Here is a 23400-nt window from a genome sequence, read left to right as displayed (position 1 = left end):
CTGATAGCATTATCTTCATATGGTTGTTGTGAGAACTAAATATAAGGTAGCCCCATGTAAAAGGCTTAGCAAAAGGCCTGCCATAGGTTAAGGACTTGATGAATATTGTAACTTTTATTATTTGAAGGCTTGACTGGTCCCAAACAAGTTTCCTGGCTTGTCTGACCAAGGTTTATTTTTCATTTATTTTTTTATAAGATGGAGTTTCGTCATGTTGCTGAGGCTGGTCTCAAACTCCTGAGCTCCAGCGATCCTCCCCATCTCAGCCTGCCAAAGTGCTGGGATTACAGGCATGAGCCACCATGCCCGGCCCCAAGTAGCTGTCTTGAAACTGACCTTTAGCTTGAAACTGCTCATGCAGCTCTCAGTCCATCTTTAAGGACTGGGGGACAAGACACGGGCACAAATTCTGCCCCAAAGATGCAGGCAGCACTGTCTGATCTTGTTCATTGTTGTCCTTAAAGGCAAATATGACTGAAAAGACTGAGTGGCCACAGTACTGCACACAGCTAACCACCACCTTGTGAACACCGTTGTTGCTTAACCCCTAGAGCCACCTTTGTTTGCAGAGCTAGGGGGAGGGGAAAGAATTAACCAGAGATTCAGTTTTGTAAAGTAGAAAAGTTAAGGTGGCCCTCCCTCCCTCCTTCCCTCCTTCCCTCCTTCCTTCCTCCTTGCTTTCTTCTTTTCTTCTTTCTTTTCTTCCCTCTGTGGCCCAGGCTAGAGTACACTCGGCTCGCTGCAGGCTCCCATGATTCTCCTGCCCTGGCCTGCGGGCTGCCCGCGATTGCCGGCGCGCGCCACCACCCCTCCCTGGTTTTTCTCCTTTGGCTGGAGGCGCGGTTTCGCCATGTCCGCCAGGCTGGTCTCCAGCTCCTGACCTCGAATGGTCTGCCCGCCTCAGCCTACCGAGGTGCTGGGACTGCTGACGGAGGCTCGCTCACTCGGTGCTCGGTGTTGCCCGGGCTGCAGTGCGGTGGCGTGGTCTTGGCTCGCTGCAGCCTCCGCCTCCCAGCCGCCTGCCTTGCCCTCCCAGGGTGCTGGGATTGCAGCCTCTGCCCGGCCGCCGCCCCGTCTGGGAGGTGGGGAGCGTCTCTGCCTGGCTGCCCATCGTCTGGGTTATGAGGAGCTCCTCTGCCCGGCCGCCCCGTCTGGGAGGTGAGGAGCGCCTCTGCCCAGCCGCCACCCCGTCTAGGAAGTGAGGAACGTCTCTGCCTGGCCTGCCATCGTCTGGGATGTGAGGAGCGCCTCTGCCCGGCCGCCCCGTCTGGGAAGTGAGGAGCGCCTCTGCCCGGCCGCCCCATCTGGGAAGTGAGGAGCGCCTCTGCCCGGCTGCCCCGTCTGGGAAGCGAGGAGCGCCTCTGACCGGCCACCCATCGTCTGGGATGTGAGGAGTGCCTCTGCCCGGCCGCCACCCCGTCTAGGAAGTGAGGAGGGTCTCTGTCCGGCCACCCTGTCTGGGAAGTGAGGAGCACCTCTGCCTGGCCGCCCCATCTGGGATGTGGGGAGCGCCTCGGCCTGGCTGCCTCGTCTGGGAGGTCTACCACAGAGGCCAGAAGCAATGTGGGGGCTGGACGTGGTGGCTCACGCCTGTAGTCCCGGTACTCTGGGAGGCCGAGGCGGGTTGATCACTTGAGGCTAGGAGTTCGAGACCAGCCTGGCCAACATGGCGAAACATATGAAAAATACAACAGACAAACCAACCAACCAACCAAGCGACAACAAAACAGGTCTACCCTAGAGTCGTACTCTAATTTTTTCTATTTTCCTCCCTTTCTGATCCTTTATCCCACTTTTTCTTCCTCTTCCTTCTCCTTCTTCTTTGTCAAATAGAGGACTGAGTTATTATCATTGATCCATACAAAGTCCCTCTCTCATTTATTTTCTTTAATTCCCACCCCCCATTTCTATTCCCCGTCTTCCCATGGGCAACCTTCCTAATATGTTTGATATGCATCTTTTTGTTTGTATGTACTTTTAGAAAATGTTTATTTTGTGTGCAAAAAAAAAAAATTAAAAAAAAAAAGTTAAGGTGAAGAGAGGAAAAATCTGTTACCAGAACACTGGCACCTATGCCAGGCTTATCTGAAGCAGGAATACGTATTTAATGTTTTTTTCCCTAAGCAGCAGCTGAAAGATCTAAAATGGTACTGGTTCAACCTGAAGTGTCTTTCTGTTGTGAGGCTGAAGTGATTATAATTTTCAAAATTTCAGCAATTTTTCGAATGAAGTTTTCTCATGTGAGAAATGACTATAAAATAACGAGATCCATTTCCACGTGTGGTGTATGAAAGCAATGTCATTACATTATGGCAATACTTTAGAAAGCAATGTTGAGCAAAAAGTGGTTCTGCAAATGGCCTCCCAATTCAGATAACTCACTGTAATCAGTAGAGCTTGAACAGACCAATTCCATCTTTCCACCTTGTTTATAACCTGATATTCAGTTATAATAAATGAAATTGAGAAGAAGAGTGGAAGTAGTGAGAGGAGGGGAAAGAAATTTAAAGCTTGGGGCATTCAAGCCTTGAGGCTGGACTGCTCACATCCAAATCCATCTTAACAAAATGAGAAATGATGGATGCTCTGAGACCCTAAAAAAAAATCATCAGTGGCCAGGCATCGTGGCTAATATGCCTGTAATGCCAGCACTTTGGGAGGCCAAGGCGGGAGGATTGCTTGAGCCCAGGAGTTTGAGACCAGCCTAGGCAATATAGTGAGACTCCATCTCCATAAATAGAAAAATGTAGCCAGGCATGGTGGCATGCTCCTGTAGTCCCCAGCTACTCTGGAGCTGAGGCGGGAGGATTGTTTGAGTCCAAGAGTTGGAGGTTACAGTGAGCTCTATCATGCCGCTGCACTCCAGCCTGGGTGACAGAACGAGACCCCAACTCAAGAAAAAAAAAGATCATCAGTGACTACATAGAGTAGGGGACACTAGTCTGGGGCTTGATCCTTCTTAACCTTGATTTATTTGAAGAACAACTATCCTCACATCTTCAGGTCATGCAATTTGTTCCAATCTGTATAATAAAATTAACCGTATTCAAAGAAACTTCTTTTACAGTGCTAGATTGTTATAAAGCTCCCACATAGAAGTGACAGCCTCAGGGTGGGTCTTTATTAACTAAAAATTACTTAAAAAAATCCAAGCTTGCATGGTTGTTAAAAGAATAAAAAAAACCACACAATTGCTGCTATTAATACAAAACTTGAAAATAGCTGAATTAAGGTTGTGAAAATCTAATAAAATTTATAAATAAGTTAGATTTTTTGGAAAATATCACGTGAAAGCTATTCCGTGGTAAGTAAGTTTTTACTTCTACCATGTACTTTTCCCCAATTCTGAAAGGTTAGCAAGCATACTGAGGATTTTAAAGTCCTAGAAGGAAAATAACCCAGGATTGTGCATTCTTTGGCTTATCCTCTGAATTTAAAGTTGCTTCAACACAAGGACAAAGATTCATCTCCCATTGGAAATGTACACATTAGTATAAACTCAATAGCTTTTCTTGGCTATAACAGGGTATACCTGTAGTTTCAGTTCTCTAGCAGAGAGAGAGAGAGAGAGAGAGAGAGAGAAAACCAACTTCACCTTTTACCTATCTTCACTACTGATTTACCCAATGACCTTTGGCAAGTACATTTTTCAATCATGAAAATGTTTATAATGCCTAAAAGCCCCCCTTGACACCACATAACCCCATGACATCAACATACTCACAAGACTCCAAACAGAGATGCCTGACTGAAGCCTTTTCAATCTTGTCACTTTAGATAGGATCTCTCTCTCTGGTGATGTTTTATGATGATCCTAAGGCCTTTATCTTAACAGTCTGATAAAATCATGATTTCTGGGTAAAGTTCAAGTATCCAGAGTTCTCCTGGGTCCCTGGTATTGACTTGAATGTTGAATGTGTGCTTCTAAACATTCAATTCCTCCTCTTCCTCCTCCCTCTCCCCATACTATCTGTTTTGTTCAGTGAATATAATTTTTTAAATATAAAAGGAACATGTGTAACCAATATGCCAAAATAAAAAACACACTGACAGTAGTTAGCAGTTTTCATAATTTAATGAAAAAGTATTGGTAAAAAGGTGACATTTGAAAAAAGACTGAGCTTATCTTGGAAAACTGGACTATATAAGACAAAATGAAAAAAATTAACAAAGAAGGTTAAGAGGTAATACTTCAAACAACAAAATGTAGCAAATACATTTTGGGGTAATTGAAATTTACAACTGAAGGCTCCTTCATTTACCTAGGAATATCCTGTAAAAATATTACAACTATATTTCCCTGACGAATGATATTTTAGTCAATACTCTCCCAATGGCATTACATATGGAATTTGGCTGAAGCACTGTTTTGATGTTTGCTTTTCCTCCCACTCAGAATTGAAAGGCATGAAAGGACAAAGGCTACCGCACTGGCCTCTGACATAAGGAATTTATAACATAGCTCCATCATAATTTCATTACCATGAAGGTATCAAATTAATATCTACTCCAGAGAACTCAAAGAAAAAGCACAGAAACCTAGTGCGTAAATAGGGGAAATTCTCTTCCTCATTTTGATAGTTTCTTTTCCAAACAAAATACAGGACACCTACCACACATGCTATGGCATGTTTACACATGTACATAGGCACAAAAGAAATATTTTGAAGATGTAGCCAAAAGAGAGGCAAAACACATACATTTTCAGAAAAGGAGAAAGCAAAAAGCAAAGGAACCCATTAACAACGTTACAAGAACACAACTGGGGGAGAGGAAAACTGCTGAGTTTTCCATATTGACGGAGAGAGGGCCCCTGCCTTGACTGACTGGCACCTACTACAACTGGGCTGTTTCACCAGTAAGAAGCTTTAACAATGGAAAATGGCCTCTTTTGTCTGAATATTCCCACTACACTTTCCCAAACTAGAAGAAAGAGAATATTAATTTAAGGCTAAGAAGAAAAGAGAGCTGAGAATTATAGTCTGCTTCACATTTAAAAAACGGCATCATTTCTCTCTTATTTAAATGGGAAGCAGACATGTTTTTATCCACCCGCCCCGCAAATGTAATTATTCTCTTCCTACTAGAAATTAATCAAGGCTGATAGTTTGGGAACAGGGTATAAGCAACTTCTGAAAAATGGCTCCAGCCTTTTTGTTTGGGAAACTGCCTCAGATTCAAAGCTGACACAAAGCTAAATTATATCCATGTGTTAAACACATGCTTTCAAATTCTGTTTGACAATAAAAATCTGTTTCAAAATTAAAGTAGGTAAGAATACTTAACCTCTGTGCATTTTACTATATTTTAATTATACCTCAATAAAAATTTTATAAACATTAAAGCAGGTATACAAAAACTGTCAGCCAAACTTATTTTAGTCAAACTTATTTGAAAACAACAACACAAAAACCCTGACCTGGTACAAATACCCCAGAAATGGTCTCACTTTGGGAAAGGCTCTGGAATCCTTCACAAATGCCTTAACAGAGAATCAGAGCATTTTCCTTGGAAGTAGTACTTTTGTACTTTTGTAAACACTATCCACAAGTTAGCCTTTTATGCTTGTCAGTCAGGTGAAATAGTTATGAGTGTGTCCCCAACAAGCAAGTTTAGGAACAGGCACTGGACACTGATAAGCATGAGTATTGACTCAGTAAGTTAAGATACTGTGAAAGGAACTCAACCTTGTGCAGAACAAAGGAAGACAGTAGTGAGTTTGACAGTATCTAAGATGGTGGTCTCCTGGTCTCTCCCCTGAAAAGGGTTTATAGATACCAGTGGAATTAGAAACTTCCTACAGACAGGAGCTCTGGGAGTCACATGCTGTAGCTTCAAAAGATAAGTAGTTTTAGTGTCTGATAATCATGGTCTCTTGCAAATCAGTTAACAATGCAAGGACTCTTAATACATATACTTGTCAATGTGGTACATAACCGGAAAGCTGCCCCAAAATATTTACTGAGCAAATACCCTGGGCCCAGCTGTTCCCAATAGCCTCTGACAAACCAACCTCTGGACAACCTGCAATTACTGTAATGTGCTTGTAAAAACTAGACTTGAAACATTTTCAAAAACTGCAAGACAATTTACTATGGAAAAATGTTATCCTTTTCACTGCAATTCCTCTTAACATATGCTAAAATCCTTTTGGTGTATGGGTTTTCCCCAAATATGGGGCAAAGGCAAAGGTTGGGTCATCCTTGGAAGTTTCTAATCACCTTTGCATTGAACTGTGGGAAAGGGGATGCGTCTTGCTTTTACCATGGCAATCCCGTCTAGAGTCATGGGGAGGATTTTCCCTGTCTGAACTATCTTTCCTTACCCTGACTTTTTCTTTATTCCCATCACTTTCTGCTTCTGAATCACTCAGCTCCAAATCTGGACAATAGCCATCATTTTCCTGATATGGAGCTCTCCCTGCAGACCGCCTGAGAAGCTGTCTACCCCAGAACTGCTCCTTGGGGCTCATATTCTTGGTTGGCTTCACATAGCACTGGAGGTCCTCTGCGTTCCTCACCCACCTATTGGTGGTCTCTTTAAAGGACCTACTAAAGTGTTCTACAGTGGATTTTCTAAAGCTGCCCTGACTGACCAAGTGGGGGCTGAGCACAGGCTCCTGGTCACAAAACATCTCACTTGAGCTGTCTTTTTGGGTGACATTCCCAGACCAGCTGCCCTCCAGGCCATTGGATTTGGCAAACTTGGAGTTAGGCTGACTTTTCCCATTCCCAATGGAAGACTGTCCATGGAGGGCAGCCTGAAGGACCAGAGGCTTTCCCAGTGACTGCCCATGATAGCACTCTGAAGACGGGGTTCTCCAAGCAGGACTGGACTCCTTTGCTTCACTCCTAGAATGGCTGAGACTGGCCAGCAAACGGTTATTCTTGCTCTCTAGTGGGTATCTCGGATACGATTTCGTTCTCATTTCTAGTGACTCCTGGGGCACCTGCATGCTCCTTATACTGTGAACAGAGGAGCTGCTGTCAGGAGAGTGGGGCTGCTGATCGGTTTCTGTGGAGCTGTTTCTGTGGTCTTCTGGGGTTGATCTGGGCATTTTTAACTTCAAGGTAATTCTTGGTGGTGGGTAAAACAGTGAGTTTTCGAGTGCATTTGTCAAAGGAAGCCCTGAGATGAAAAAGAAACATTCATTTTAACAACCGATTTAAATAATGGCTTTTGTGCTTATGGCAGAGTGAGTTCACATACCTACTCTTCCAAATGTTTAACAAGCACCTGGCTCTGCTATGTATGTATATCATGATGTAGCAGCTGGAGTGAGCTGAACTAGAGGTTGGGGCCAAGAATGCTACAGATGAAAAACTCAGCAATGCCACTGTTTGCTATATGGCTCCACACCTCTTCACCTCTGCTCTTTCAGTCTGTAAAATGATCACAAACTAGTGTGTTGCCTCCTGCGTCCCATCTCTGCCCTTCCATTTCTGAGAAGAATGTCTCTAGCAATGGTTTAGAACAGGGTGTCCCTATTTGTGTGTCTGTGTATGCATGTGTTGGTATGGCACAGCACTTAGTATGTGTCTTAAACACACACATTTCAGGCCCCATCCTCTAATCTCTTCTGGCCTTCCTGAAGCAAGGCAAACACAAACCTTCAGAAACGTTGCAAGGGTTTTGGTGGGTGAAGAGTATGTATGTGTTTGAACTTGGCATTACAGGTGATAGTGGGTGGTTCCCATAAATTTTATATCCTTAACCTAGAATAATTTCCTGACTACAAATGAACATTACAGAGGTGGGAGGTTTTGTAGTGGTAAGGCCAGCAGAAAAGAATCATAACATTTCTGCCAACCAGCCAGCTATAGGATTGGCTGGGGAGTATCGGCAATCAGTTTCTCAGTTATGTCACCCTACAATCAGTCAGAGCAGGTCTTCTATTATTTCAAGTACTTTGAAATTTAAAAAGCACTATCAAGCAATTCCTCCTTGTATATGGACTTGACCTTTGCCCATTACCATCTTACTGTACCCTCACAAAAATGAGATATCGAGAGGACAGCTCTTAGGTACCCCAGTGGGCTGCATTTGTTCCCCAAAGGTCCACCTTGAACACCCACAACCCTCATCTCTGTCAGGAGCTATCACCTGCTGATGCTGCAAGTCATAATGAGGTTGACTCCTACCCATCAGAAGGCATGTGAGTAGGAGCCAATTTCCTTGGCATGCAGGGACTCTCCCTGTTGTCCTCTGCTTCTTCTTGTTTTGCTTGTCATGTTGCCCTTTGTGGCTGAGCAGTCTTGCTGCCTCCTGCTGGTCTCTGTTGAGACCCATGACACTCAGATACTCCAGGGCCTCTGACACCTACCTGTCACCTCATTTCTGAGTCTCTCTCTTGCTCCATGGCTGACCCTCCCTTGGCAGGAGCTGATTCTGCACACCCTGTCCGGTGACCCCTAGTTGCCCAGGCTCTGCCATTGACCTCTGTGTTAAATGAGGCACAAGGAGTTTACAGGTTCACTGAATATGACTGTCATCATTCCAGCCAAGCTCCCTATGCTTAGGGCACTATAATTATGCTCACCTGTGTTGCTCACCAAGTGGGCAGTGTACCCTACAGGCAGGGATTTTGTCTTGCTTTCTACTCTATCTTGTAGCTCAGCTCTTAGTCCACAGTGAATAAATGAAAAGATAACAACTCAGATCTCCAAACTTACTTCTGGCTAAGGATTTGTTTTAATAGACTATTGTTAAGATGAGTAACCCTGGAATTAAGTGTTTTCTGGAAACGGGTTAGATCCTATCCCGTCAATTTCTAAATGAATTTGATAATTACAGAATAATTTCATGGCTTCAACTAATGGCCTCAAATATCTGTTTGGGACCTAGATTGCCTGCCCTAGACCTGCAACTCCTCCTACCCCACCCTGGGATTTCTTGCCTTATGAACTGACAGTGAAATGGGCCAGGTTATATCAAGATTAGACTGAAGCAAATGAGGTATCTGACAAGAATTTTAAAAGATTTTTAAGTGGAATGACTGGCATGAAATTTAAATTAAGATAGGATATAACCAGAGTCTACATATTTGTTAGGACATTTTAAATATACAGGTTACCTGCATCAATTTCTTGGTTAAGAAGCTGGACTTGCAAACCGAAGATCTGTTCCTGTATTTTGTTGTGTGACAGCTTCAGCTTCTCTCGCCTGCTTATCATATAGCACAGATTTCGGACCTGAAAGCCCAATCCCCAACAAATAGAGATGTTTGTCATGTTAAGCAAACCTGACAACTGAAATTGTTTGGCTAAAATAAAGACCTAAAGTCAGGTGGGGGTGAGGAGAGAAGACAGAATCCAAGAGCTGCAGAATGAGAGCCACTCCATAGGAATTCACACAGCATGGTCAATTGTGGGATCTATCAACCAATAGTAAGAGCAAAATGCTCCAAATCTGCCTTCTGAAACCTACTCTCCTTGCAGTGTCATGGGCTTGATATTTATTTGCACAGCCAGGTTGGGAAGACCGAATGATGGTTTAACAATTCAGCCTTCCCTTTAGATCCCTGAGTACGAATGATGGCAATGCTGGCTGTACCCAGTACAATTTTCTAATCAGTGCTAGCCGAGCAGGATACAGTTCCACCGGGAAGACTACAAGTGTTTCTTTTGCTCACTTTCAGCTCAACCAAGTTTCCACAGCCACAAAGGTGAAATACTCACTCTCTCATACTCCCTACCTAGGCACGTTACACAAACTTTCTTTGCCCCAGTTTGTTCATCTGTAAATAGTGATGATGATAATAATAGTTTTTCATGGGCATGTTAGGATTAAATGAATTAATATTTATAAAATGCTTAGGACAGTGTTGGCAATAATAGTAATAGTAGGTGCTATATGTGAGTGTCTTAAATTTTTAAAAGTGAGCCAAATCTATTAGTTCTCTTTCAAATTCTGGTAGCAGAGAAAAAAAAAAAAAACACAAGCCATTTATAGATTTACATTTAATTAGAAAATTCTCCAGGATAAACACAGGGCTTAACTTACCTTTGAAGCCCTGCAGCATCTCATTTAGTAGATACCTGATAAATATACCATGAGTTATATTGAATTATCACGTGGAGTGGCTCTCAACTGGAGAGCAAATTTGGTAATTTGCAGACATTTTTGGTTGTCACGCTGGGGGTGTGTGTGCAGGTGCTACTGGCATCTAGTGGGTAGAGGCCAGGGATGCTGGTAAACATCTTAAATTCCCCCTACAACAAAGGACAGCCCCCTAACAACAAACAACTATCCAGTCCAAAATGTCAATAGTGCCAAGTTTGTGAAACTCTAATTTGGTGTTTTCCTGAACAAAATTCACTCTTTCTTCAGCCTAAAGTCTTATAAATATGTCAGTAAAATATGGATGGGCCAATTTAGGCTCAACAGTGAATAAAAAGTAAACCAAATGAGAGTTTATTTCAAATGTAAAGTTCATAGAGCATATACCTGAGGCCTTCCAAATCCCCTGGATGTGCCTGTCAGAATTTACACAGAGCCCAATGTCTGGGGCCACAAAGAGATCAGAAGATAAGCAAGGACACAGAAGCCCACACTATTATGAGCTGACTGACCATTATTAAACTGGAAGTGGGACCTCCATTTCTACACAGACCAAGACCTATATACAAGTCACAGCTGGTCACCTTACCCTCTCCAGGTCCTGGCGTAGATGCATAAACATTCTCATTCGAGTGTGAATGCTTTCCTCTTTTGGCTGCACTAGCCCATTTTCTTCATCCTCCTTTGGAGGAAATAATGGCTTATTGAAGTTACTTTTCCGCTTCAGTTTCCAGTAGTTATAGATAAAGTCCACAGCTAGTATGGGCATACCCAGCTCTGCGGCCACATCTTCCACTCGTACCAAGGAATAGAATTCCTCCTCCAGCTCCCGAAGCTTCTGTGCCCGCAGGCTAGTTTTCTCACTTTTGGCCTGGCTCTGCTCTTTAGCTCTGTGGTGGGGATACTCAGCTTCTCCAGGTTTCTGCCTGTTTTGGCTATGCTTGAGGCAATATGACTTGAACTTCACTTCGTCTCCCTCATCTAGGATGGTCTTCATCTCTAGGCCGTGCTCAAAGGCACAGGTGACGTGGAAGGCAGTGATGCAGCTTTTTATAGAGCACTGTAGGAAGAAAATATGTGTCAACGTAGCAGGGTTGGAGGAAAAGGGAGAGAGCCCTATGTTTCTGGACCTAAATTGATAGATAGCTTGTAGGAAGCAAAAGAAAGACCGGGAGAAAGTTAGTTCTAAGCTGACCATAACAGATGCTTTACAAGTAACCCAAGAGACCTGTTCTTACAGAAAACAGCAAACACAGAGGCCAAAAAAAAATTCAAACACTCCTTTTGAGGTTTCAGCTCAAGCATTCAAGCATCAAGTTTTCTGAGCTGCTTTCCTGGGCTCCTGTAATCAGTCATGGAGTCTCTTCTCTGTGTCTCCCACATCACCCTATAAATGCTTTTAAAATGGTACTTTTCACACTGTACCTACAACAATTGTCAAGTCCTTAGGGATAGATCTTAAAAACAGAAGCTGTGTCTTTCATTTTGCATTGTCATTAACTATTGAAGAAGTAGTTGCTCAGAAAATGTTTCTAAACAAACAAAAGAAAACACACAAAGTGAGTATTATTGCTAGAGCATCCACTGGTTCTAAAAAGGTCACAGGAATTCCAATATCTAAGTAACTTAACTTCTTGAATTTTTTTTTTAAACATACAAATTTTAGGCCGGAGCACAGTGGTTTACGCCTGTAATCCCAGCACTTTGGGAGGCCAAGGCAGGTGGATCACTTGAGGCCAGGAGTTCGAGACCAGCTTGGGCAAAATGGCGAAACCCTGTCTCTACTAAAAATACAAAAGTTATCTGGGCATGGTGGCGCACGTCTGTAGTCCCAGCTACTTGGGAGGCTGAGGTATGAGAATTGCCTGCACCCGGGAGGTCCAAGCTGCAGTGAGCCGAGATCACACCACTGCACTCCAGCCTGGGCAACAGAGTGAGAACCTATCTCAAAAAGAATTTTTTAAAATATTTAAAAATAGAGAATCTATGTTGCTCAGGCTGGTCTTGAACTCCTGAGCTCAAGTGATCCACCAGCCTCAGCCTCCTAAAGTGTTGGGATTACAGGTGTGAGCCACCATGCCCCGTGAAATTGTTGTTATAGAACTGAGCTGTCCAACTTGGTGGCCAAGTAGCCATGAGTGGCTATTTAATTTTTTTTTTTTAATTTTTTTAGACGGTGTCTCTCACTTTGTCGCCCAGGCTGGAGTGCAGTGGTGCAATCTCGGCTCACTGCAACCTCTGCTTCCCAGGTTCAAGCGATTCTCCTGCCTCAGCCTCCCGAGTAGCTGGGATTACAGGCATGTGCCACCATGCCCAGCTAATTTTTGTATTTTTAGTAGAGATGGGGTTTCACTGTGTTGGTCAGGCTGGTCTCAAACTCCTGACCTCAAGTGATCCGCCTGCCTTGGCCTCCCAAAGTGCTGGGATTACAGGTGTGAGCCACTGTGCCTAGCCTTAAATTTAATTAAAATTATGTATAATTAAAAAATTTAGTTTCACAGTCACAGTAGCCACATTTTAACTACACTAGACAGCACAGACATAAAACATTTCCATCACTGTGGAAAGTTTTTTTTTTTTTTTGGAGACAGAGTCTCGCTCTGTTGCTGAGGCTGGAGGGCAGTGGCACAATCTTGGCTCATTGCAACCTCCACCTCCAGGGTTCAAGTGATTCTCCTGCCTCAGCCTCCCAAGTAGCTGGGACTACAGGTGCCTGCCACCCCACCTGGCTAATTTTTTTGTATTTTTGGTAGAGACAGGGTTTCACTATGTTGGCCAGGCTGGTCTCGAATGCCTGGCCTCAGGTGATCCACCTGCCTCAGTGTGCCAAAGTGCTGGGATTACAGGTGTGAGCCACTGTGCCTGGCCCACTGTGGAAAGTTCTATTGAACAATATGGTTACAGACAATCTGAAATTAAGTTTATAATATTCTGCCGTTCAGTCATAGATTTAACACATTTGTTAAGCATTACTATGCAGTATGTACTGACTATTCATAGGGGGGCAGAGGGAGAAGGACCTGGCCCATGACTACTATACTCCTGTGCTTCAGTTAGCCTTAATTACTATTTGTTATGGTTACAATGTTACAGCTTTCCTTCCAAAGATTGATTGATTGATTGATTGAGACAGGGTCTCACACTGTTGCCCAGGCTAGAGTGCGGTGGCGCGATTTTGGCTCGCTGCAACCTCTGCCTCCCAGGCTCAAGTGATCCTTCCACCTTAGCCTTGTGAGTAGCTGGGATTATAGACGTGCGCCACCACGTCCAGCTAATTTTTGTATTTAGTAGAGACGGAGTTTCACCAATTAGCCAGGCTGGTCTCGAACTCCTGACCTCAAATGATCTGCGCACCTCAGCCTCCCAAAGTGCTGGGATTACAGGCATAAGCCACTGCGCCAGGCCTAATTTTTTTTTTTTGGAGACAGAGTCTCACTCTGTTGCCCAGGCTGGAGTGCAGTGGTGTGATCTCGGCTCACTGTAACCTCTGCCTCCTGGGTTCAATCGATTCTCTTGCCTCAGCCTCCCGAGTAGCTGGGACTACAGGTGTGCACCACCATGCCTGGCTAATTTTTGTATTTATAGTAGAGACAGGGTTTCACCATGTTGGCCAAGCTGGTCTGGTCTTGCACTCCTGGCCTCAAGTGATCCGCCCACCTTGGCCTCCCAAAGTGCTGGGATTACAGGCATGAGCCACTGCACCCTGCTGCCCAAAGACTTAAAATGCATGAGTGCATCTATGTGCTTATGTAGAGGAAGTGGGGAAAGTAAGGGAAGATTCATTTCTAAGGATATATTGGGAATTCTTATGGTTAAAGCCAAGTGTTAACTCTTACATATGAATAAAGACAAAAAGAATGCAAAGGCCCGATAGATCATCTTAGATTGAGAAATTCAACACCTAAGAGAACACTGGCAACTGTCAAAGCTTTAAAGGGGCATATTCCATATTTCATTTAAACTAATTTCATATGATAAAGAATTCCAGGGATGAAATATAATTCTAAGATCATCTAATCCAGCCTTACATTTATTATTGCTTGAATTTCCTCTAGAGTACCTGATTTTCTACCTCCATCCCCCACTCTATATACCTCCCCCTCCAGTTTCCAATTAAGTGGTAATGTAGCCACTTACTGAATTCTTCCAGATAAGAAGCTCCTAAGATGGTCCACCCTGGCTTTTAACACCACTATCGGAAAAGTTTGTTATATTACACTGAAGCCTCTCGAAAATGAGGATGATGAAAGTTCAAGATGTACTTTTACCTGGGTACCTTTTGTTATCACTTGGCTAAGAAACTAGTCAGACATTTGAAAAACAAAGTAAAAGGTATTCTTTAGTAAAAGATTTAAAGTGTTGGGCACAGTACTCTTTTGCTGTTTAATAACTATTAAAGATATGGGAAGAAAAAGCAAATGATTTTCTATTCAAGGGAATGAATAAGTGACAGCAAACTACTATTATTGGGAAGCTAAAAACAGATCTTCTCAGGTCAAATTTATAGAACGTTTATAGAATGTAGAGACAAATATAAACATAAATTACTCAAAATAAAAGATAATGCACAGACAAGAATTGGGCACTTATATGAAAAATATAATACCTCTTAGGAAACTGCCACAAAATCCAACTGTTTTCAAAAAAAAGGTAATTCTGTGGTATTTATCACTGGAGAGCTATATATATTGGTGGTGAAAAAATGCTGGTCAATGGGTACAAAGTTATAATTGGGAGGAGTAAGTTCTGGTGTTCTATTGCACAGGGTGACGACAGTTAACAGAAGGGTATTATATTTTACAAAATAGCTAGAAGAGAGGCTTTTAAATGTTCTCACCATAAAGAAATGATAAACGCATGAGACGATGGATATGCTAAATATCCTGATTTGACTATACAATATATATAAAGACATCAAATTATACCCCACAAATATGTACAACTACAATGTGTTAATAAAAATTGCAATTTAAAAGATAAAACTTGGGCTGGGCATGGTGGCTCATGCCTATAATCCCAGCACCTTGGGAGGCTGAGGCAAGAGGATCACTTGAGCTCAGAGGTTCGAGACCAGCCTGGGTAACATAGTGAGACCTCATCTCTACTAAAAATAAAAAAACTAGCAGAGTGTGGTGGCGCACGCCTGTGGTACTCAGAAGGCTGAGGTGGGAGGATTACTTGAGCTCAGGAGGTTGAGGCTATAAGGAGCCATGATTGTGCCACTGCACTCCAGCTAGACTGTAAAACAACAAAAAACATAAAATAATATTACCATTAAAAAAAAAGAAGAGTGCCGGGTGCAGTGACTCACACCTGTAAACCCAGCTACTTGGGAGGCTGAGGCAGGAGAATTGCTTGAACCCAGGAGGCGGAGGTTGCAGTGAACCAAGACTGCGCCATTGCAGTCCAGCCTGGATGACAGGCGAGACTCCCTCTCAAAAAAAAAAAAAAAAAAAAAAAAAAAAAAAAAAGAAGAGCCAGGCACAGTGGCTCACGCCTGTAATCCCAGCACTTTGGGAGGCCAAGGCGCAAGGACTGCTACAGTCCAGGAGTTCAAGACCAGCCTGGGAAACGTGACAAAACCCTGTCTCTACAAAAAATACAAAAATTAGCTGCGTGTGGTGGTGCACACCTGTGGTCTCAGCTACTAGGGAGGCTGAGGTGGGAGCCTGGGAAGTTGAGGCTGCAGTGAGCCGTGATCGTGCCACTGCACTCCAGCCTGGGCACTCCAGACCCTGAAAAAAAAAAAAGGGTTGGGTGCAGTGGCTCACGCCTATAATCCCAGCACTTTGGGAGGCTGAGGCAGTTGGATCACGAGGTCAGGAGTTCAAGACCAGCCTGGCCAAGATGGTGAAACCCCATCCCTACTAAAAATTACAGGCAGGCACCTGTAATCCCAGCTACTTGGGAGGCTGAGGCAGAGAACTGCTTGAACCTGGGAGGTGGAGGTTGCAGTGAGCTGAGATCGCGCCACTGCGCTCCAACCTGGGCAACAGAGCGAGACTCAGTCTCAGAAAAAAAAAAAAAAAAAAGAAAGAAAGAAAGGTGCCAGTCAGATACCAGATACCTATTTGTTTTTTTCTAAAACGTATGTCTGGCACATTCTATTAAACAAAATGCCTTTGCATACATCTCACTTACTTCCACTGTAACCATGGAAGGTGACAGAGAGGTTTTATTATGCCCATTTAAAAATATTTTTATCTTTACAAATTTAAAATAAAAAATTGAGATAGTACTGTTCTCATTGTGGCAAGCAAATAGCACTTGTACAAAGCATCTTTTATACATGTGTCTTTAAACACTTTACTACATGCATTACAGCATGGTCATTATATTCGTTCACTGAAATGACAGAAACAGCTTTATTAAGATATATTTTATATACCATAAAGTCCACCAGTTTAATGTGTACATTTCAGTGGTTTTCAATATATTTATAGTCATGCAACCATTGCCACTACCTAATTCCAGGATATTTTCATCACCGCCAACCCCAAATCTTGTGTCCATTTGTAGTTACTCCCTGTTACCAACTCCAGCCCCAAGCAACTACTAATCTACTTTCTGTCTCTATTGATGTGCCTATTCTGGACATTTCATATAAGTGGAATTATAACAATATGTGGCTGTGTGAGTCTGGCTTCTTTCACTTAGCATGGTCTTCAGGTTCCTCTATGTTGTAGCATGTATTAGAACTTCATTTCTTTTTATGGGCAAAAAATAATTGTATGGATATACCCCATTTCATCAAGTTGATGGACATTTGGGTTGTTTTAACTTTTTGTCTGTTATGAAATAATGGTGTTATGAAAATTCATGCAGTAGTTTTTGTGTGGATATATGTTTTTATTTCTCTTGGGTATTGTGCGGTAAAGGATAACCTTGTCTAAAAAAAGGTTTGGCTGTTTGTCTTTAGCTCCTTAGAAGTAACCTTTAAGCCCCTGGAATGTCCTGCCTGATAAGAGTGTCTTTGTTTACCTTGGGTCCTTGGGCCAAGTGAGATAGTCTATGCTAACGATGTGATTTATGGTAGAGACTTTGGGGCACCTTCTATCAGCCTGACCTCTGGAGGGACTGGAGAGTAACGTCAGCCACGTGGATGGTGAGCAATGCCTACGTGGCCAACTCTCAATAAAATCGCTCAACACCAGGGGTGAGCTTTCCCGGCTGGCAATACTCTATGTGTATTATACATTGTTGCTGGGAGAAATAAGCACTATCTGCATAACTCCACTGGCAGGGTAACTGGAAGCTGCATTCCAGGTCTCTCCTGGACCATGCCTTATGTGCCTCTATCCTTGGCTAATTTTAAATCTGTATCTTTTCACTATAATAAACTATGACTGTGAGTATAACTGTTCTTCTGAGTTCTGTGAGTCCTTCTAGTGAATTACTGAACCTGAGAATGGTCTTGGTGATCTCTTAAACTGCAGGTATATACTTAGGAGTAGAATTACTGGTTTATAAGGTAACTATGTTTAACATTTTGAGGAGCTGCCAAACTTTTTTCACAGCAGCTGCATCATTTTTACTTCCACCAACAATGCATGAAGGTTCCAATTTTTCCGCATCCTTGATTGTTTGTCTTTCTTATTACTGCCACCCTAGTAGGTATGAAATGGTATCTCACTGTGGTTTACTTTTTTTTTTTTTTTGAGATGGAGTTTCGCTCTTGTTGCCCAGGTTGGAGTGCAATGGTGCGATCTCAGCTCACCGCAACCTCTGCCTCTCCTGGGTTCAAGCGATTCTCCTGTCTCAGCCTCCCAAGTAGCTGGGATTACAGGCACGTGCCACCATGCCCAACTACTTTTTGTATTTTTAGTAGAGACGGAGTTTCATCAAGTTGGTCAGGCTGGTCTTGAACTCCTGACCTCAGGTGATCTGCTTGCCTCGGCCTCCCAAAGTGCTGGGATTACAGGCGTGAGCAACCGTGCCCGGCCGGAAAAATAATTTTCTACATATTCTTCAGGAATTGTAGAAGAAAAATACTTTTTCAAATGCTTTCACTAGAGGAAAAATGCTACCTTTTAAAAATCTACATTTGTAAGAAGAGTTTCCGTGCCCAGGCTTATCTTGAACCTCTGGCTTTAAACATTCCTCTTGCCTCGGGCTCCCAAAGCACTGGGATTTTAGGTATGAGCCACTGCATCCAACCCAAAGTTTCTTCAAAGAGGAATGATATGCCTTAATTCCTAAATCAGTCTCTGGCGTTCTTTTTCAAGATTTTTATTCTAGCCACTCTATGTTATTCAATTTCTATCCCACACCTCAAGCATTTATCCTTTATGTTACAAACAATCCAATTATACCCTTTTAGTTATTTTAAAACAATCATTCATCATGACCAAGTGGGATTTATCCTAGGAACGCAAGGATGGCTCAACATATGCAAATCAAGCAGTGTGAAAAATCGTATCTTCAGCACGAAGGACAAAAACCCTATGATCGTTTCAACTGATGCTGAAAAAGCATTTGATAAAATTCAACATCCTTCACGATAAAAACCCTCAATAAACTGGTCATGGTGAATGATCTTTTCAAAGTATTGTTAAATTTGGTGTGCTAGTACTTTGTTGAGGATTTCTGCATCAATGTTCATCCAGAATACTGGCCTGTAGTTTTCTTTTTTTGATGTGTCTTTGTCTGATTTTGGTATCAGGGTAATACCGGCTTTGTAGAATGAGTTTACAAGTATTCCCTTCTCTTCTATTTTTTGGAATAGTTTGAGTAACACTGGTACTAGTTCTTCTTTAAATGTTTTGTAAAATTCAGCAGTGAAGCCACTGGGTCCCAGGATTTTCTTTGAAGGGAAACTTTTTATAACGACTTCAATCTCACCATCTGTCACTGGTCCGTTCAGATTTTAAATTTCATCATGGTTCAATCTTGGTAGGTTGTATGTGTCTAGGAATCTGTTCACTTCTAGGTTTTCCAGTTTGTTGGCATATAGTTGCTCATAGCAGCCTCTAATGATCCTTTGAATTTCTGCAGTATCAATAGCAATGTCTCCTTTTTCATCTCTGATTTTATTTATTTGGGGTTTCTCTCTTTTTTTTTCTCAGTGAGTTGGGCTAAAGGTTTGGTGATTTTATCTTTTCAAAAAACCAACTTTTGGTTTTGTTGATCTTTGTTTTTTTCCATTTCAACTTCACTTATTTCTGCTCTGATCTTTATATTTCCTTTCTTCTACTAATTTAGGGTTTTGTTTGCTCATTTTTCTAGTTCTTTAAGATGCATCATAAGGTTGAAGTTTTTCTACTTTTTTGATATACAGGCTTATTGCTATAAACTTTCCTCTTAGTACTGCTTTTGCTATATCCCATAGGTTTTGGTATGTTGTGTTCCCATTTTTTTTGTTTGTTTGTTTCAAGACAGTTTAAAATTTTCTTCTTAATTCCTTCATTGACCTACTGGTAGTTCAGCAGCATGTCATTTAATTTCCAAGTGTTTGTATAGTTTCCAAAATTCTTCGTTACTGATTTCTAGTTTTATTCCACTGTGGCCAGAGAAGATAATTGATGATTTCAATTTTTAAAAATTATTTTAAGACTTATTTTGGCACCTGACACACGGTCTATCCTTGAGAATACTCCATGTGCTGAGGAGAAGAATGTATATTCTGCAGCTGTTGGATGAAATGTTCTATAAATATCTATTTGGTTGATTTGGTCTATAGTACAGATTAAGTCTGATACTTCATTTTTTATCTGGATGATTTGTCCAATGCTGAAAGCAAGGTATTAAAGTCTCTAGCTATTATTTTATTGAGGTCTATCTCTTTAACTCTAATAAAATTTGCTTTATATTTCTGGTTGCTCCAGAATTGGGTGTATATATATTTACAACTGTTCTATCTTCTTGCTGAACTGAACCCTTTATCATTATATAATGATCTTTTTGTCTCTTTTTATAGTTTTTTTTTTCTATTAGTATAGCTACTCCTGCTTTTTGATTTCCATTTGTATAGAATCTATTTTTCCATCCCTTTATTTTCAGCCTATATGTGTCTGTATAGTGAAGCATGTTTCCTGTAAGCAACAGATCATTGGGCCTTGTTTTTTGTATTGATTCAGCCACTCTGTGTCTTTTGGAGAGTTTTGTCCATTTACATTCAATGTTATTGATAAGTAAGGACTTATTCCTGCCATTTTATTTGTTTTCTGGCTGTCTTGTGGTCTTTTCTTCCTTCCTTCTTTTGTTCTTGTCTTCCTTTTAGTGAAGGTGATATTCTCAGGTGGTATGTCTTAACTTCTTGCTTTTTATTTTTGTGTGTATCTGTTGTATGTTTTTGATTTGAAGTTTACCATGGGCCTTGCGAATAATATAACCCATTATTTTAAACTGATGACAACTTAACACTGATTGCATAAACAAATTAACAAAGAAGCAAGGAGAAAACAAAAACTCTACACTTCAACTTCATTCCCTTAACTTTTTGCTGTTTCTACTTACATCTTATTATACTGTCCATGTCTTCAAAAGTTGTTGTAATTATTGACTGGCTAATCTTTTAGTCTTTCTATTCAAGATAGGAGTTTTCATACCACAATTACATTATAATATTCCATGTTTTTCTGTGTACTACTACCAGTACGTTTTACACCTTCAGATGATTTCTTATTGCCATTAACATCCTTTTCTTTCAAGACTGAAGAACTCCCTTTAACATTTTTTGTAGGACAGGCCTGGTGTTGATGAAATCCCTCAGCTTTTGTTTATTTGGGAAAGTCCTTATTTCTCCTTCATGTTTGAATGATATTTTCACTGGATATACTATTCTAGGATAAAAGTTTTTCTCCTTCAAAACTTTTAATATGTCATGCCACTCTCTCCTGGCCTGTAAGGCTTCCAATGAAAAGTCTGCTGCTAGATGTATTGGAGCTCCATTGTATGTTATTTGTTTCTTTTCTCTTGCTGTTTTTAGGGTCCTTTATCCTTGACGTTTGGGAGTTTGATTATTAGATGTCTTGAGGTAGTCTTATTTCAGTTAAATATGCTTGATGTTTTATAACCTTCTTGTACTTGAATATTGATATACATTTCTCTACATTTGGGAAGTTCTCTGTTATTATACCTTTGAATAAACTTTCTACTCTGATCTCTCTACCTCCTCTTTAAGGCCAATCATTCTTAGATTTGCCCTTCTGAGTCTATTTTCTACATCTTGTAGGCATGCTTCATTCTTTTTCCTTTTGTCTCCTCTCACTGTGCATTTTCAAATAGCTTGTCTTGAGGCTCACTAATTCTTCTGCTTAAGTCTGCTGTTAAGAGACTCTGATGTATTCTTCAGTCCATCAATTGCATTTTTGAGCTCCAGAATTTCTGCTTGATTCTTTTCCATTATTTATTTATTTTTTTTTTGAGATGGAGTCTTGCTCTGTTGCCCAGGCTGGAGTGCAGTGGCATGATCTTGGCTCACTGCAAGCTCCGCCTCCCAGGTTCACACTATTCTCCTGCCTCAGCCTCCCGGGTAGCTGGGACTACAGGCACCCGCCACCACACCTGGCTAATTTTTTGTATTTTTAGTAGAGACGGGGTTTCACCATGTTAGCCAGGATGGTCTCGATCTCCTGACCTTGCGATCCACCTGCTCTGGCCTCCCAAAGTGCTGGGATTACAGGTGTGAGCCACTGTGCCCAGCCTCTTTTCCATTATTTCAATGTCTTTGTTAAATTTACCTGATGGGATTCTGAATTCCTTCTCTGTGTTATCTTGGATTTTGCTGAGCTTCCTCAAAATAGCTACATTGAATTTTCCATCTGAAAGATCATATATCTGTCTCTCCAGGATTAATCACTGTTGCCTTATTTAGTTCATTTTGTGAGGTCATGCTTTCCTGGATGGTCTTGATGCTTGCGGATGTTCATCAGTGTCTGGGCATTGAAGAGTCAGCATTTATTGCAGTCTTTGCAGTCTGGGCTTGTTTGTATCCATCCTTCTTCGGAAGACTTTCCAGGTATTCAGAGGGACTTGGGTGTTGTGATCTAAGTCTTTGGTCACTATAGCCATATCTGCTTTAGGAGGCACCCCAAGCCTAGTAATGCCATGGCTCTTGCAGACTTGTAGATATACTACCTTGGTGTTACTGGGTAATATCTGGAAGAACTCCCTGGATTAACAGGCAGAGATTCTTGTTCTTTTCCCTTACTTCCCTCTAAACAAATGAAGTCTCTCTCTGTGCTGAGTTGCCTGGAGATGGAGGAGGGCTAATACAAGCACCCCTATGGCCACCACCACTGGGACTGCACCCAGTCAGACCTAAAGCCAGCACAGCATTGGGTCTCGCCCAAGGCCTGCAGTGATCACTGCCTGGCTACCACCTATGTTCGTTCACGTCCCAAGGGCTCTACAATCAGTAGGTGGCAAATCCAGCAAGGCTTGTGTCCTTCCTTTCAGGGTGGCGAATTCCTCCTGGCCCTGGGTGGGTCCAGAGATACTATCTGGGACCCAAGGCCTGGAGTCAAGAACCTTAGGAATCTATCTGATGCTTTCTTCTACTGTGGCTGAGCTGGCACCCAAGCTGTATGACAAAGTCCTTTCTACGTTTCCTCCCCTTTCTTCATGCAGAGGAGTCTCTGTAATGAAATTCCTTATAATCAAAATTGTAAGAGTCTCAATTTGGTAAGACCTTTATAAAATAAAGAAGCTGAACTCAAGTAATGAAAGTAAGAATCATTGCTCTGCAAATGAGAAACTTACACCAGAATGTTTCATCTCTCAAACTGTTCATCCATCATCCATCCATCAATCTAATATAATTGTCTGTCTACCAGATTCGGGTATAGGGGATCTAAGGATGAAAGTCTAAGTTTACAGTCTACTAGGGCAGATAAAACTCATAGATAAATAACCATAATAGTGGCAGAATGTGGTACATCAGGGCTGTAATACAAATCCAGGTCTGTTAAGGTCAAGGCCAATATTTTCTCTCACCAAAGTCTTATTGCCAATTACTAATTACTGTAGAAAAAAATAAGCCTGGGCAACACAGCAAGACCCTATCTCTACAAAACAAAAAAATTAGCCAGCCATGGTAGCATGTGCCTACAGACCTAGCTACTTGGGAGACTGAGGTGGAAGGATTGCTTGAGCTCAGAAGTTCAAGGTTATAGTGAGCTATGATCTCACCACTGCACTCCAGCCTGAGTGACAAAGCAAGGCTCTGTCTCTCTTTAAAAAAAAAGAAAGAAAGAAAGAAAAGAAAAGAAAAAAGGCCAGGTGTGGTGGCTCACGCCTGTAATCCCAGCACTCTGGGAGGCCAAGGCAGGTGGATCACCTGAGGTTCGAGACCAACCTGGCCAACATGGTGAAATCTCGTCTGTACTAAAGATACAAAAA

At 41.9% G+C, this 23400-nt stretch overlaps 1 protein-coding gene across 1 annotated transcript in view; it reads right to left on the bottom strand.

Moving 5' to 3' along the window:
• Positions 1 to 4056: 4056 nt before the first annotated feature.
• JADE3 (jade family PHD finger 3) overlaps positions 4057 to 23400 on the bottom strand; it is a 35176-nt gene continuing 15832 nt past the window's right edge. The window contains exons 5-7 of the mRNA XM_032756182.2: positions 10649 to 11119; positions 9074 to 9191; positions 4057 to 7128 (exon numbers count right to left, since the gene is read on the bottom strand). Coding sequence (XP_032612073.2) covers positions 6218 to 7128; positions 9074 to 9191; positions 10649 to 11119 — 1500 coding nt within the window. The 3' untranslated portion in view covers positions 4057 to 6217. The remainder of the gene's footprint in view (positions 7129 to 9073; positions 9192 to 10648; positions 11120 to 23400) is intronic.

Source organism: Hylobates moloch, unplaced genomic scaffold, assembly GCF_009828535.3.
Source record: "Hylobates moloch isolate HMO894 unplaced genomic scaffold, HMol_V3 SCAFFOLD_7, whole genome shotgun sequence".
NCBI lineage: Eukaryota > Metazoa > Chordata > Mammalia > Primates > Hylobatidae > Hylobates > Hylobates moloch.
Note: the sequence above shows the minus strand (reverse complement) of the source record. Positions and strands in the feature narration are given on the sequence as shown.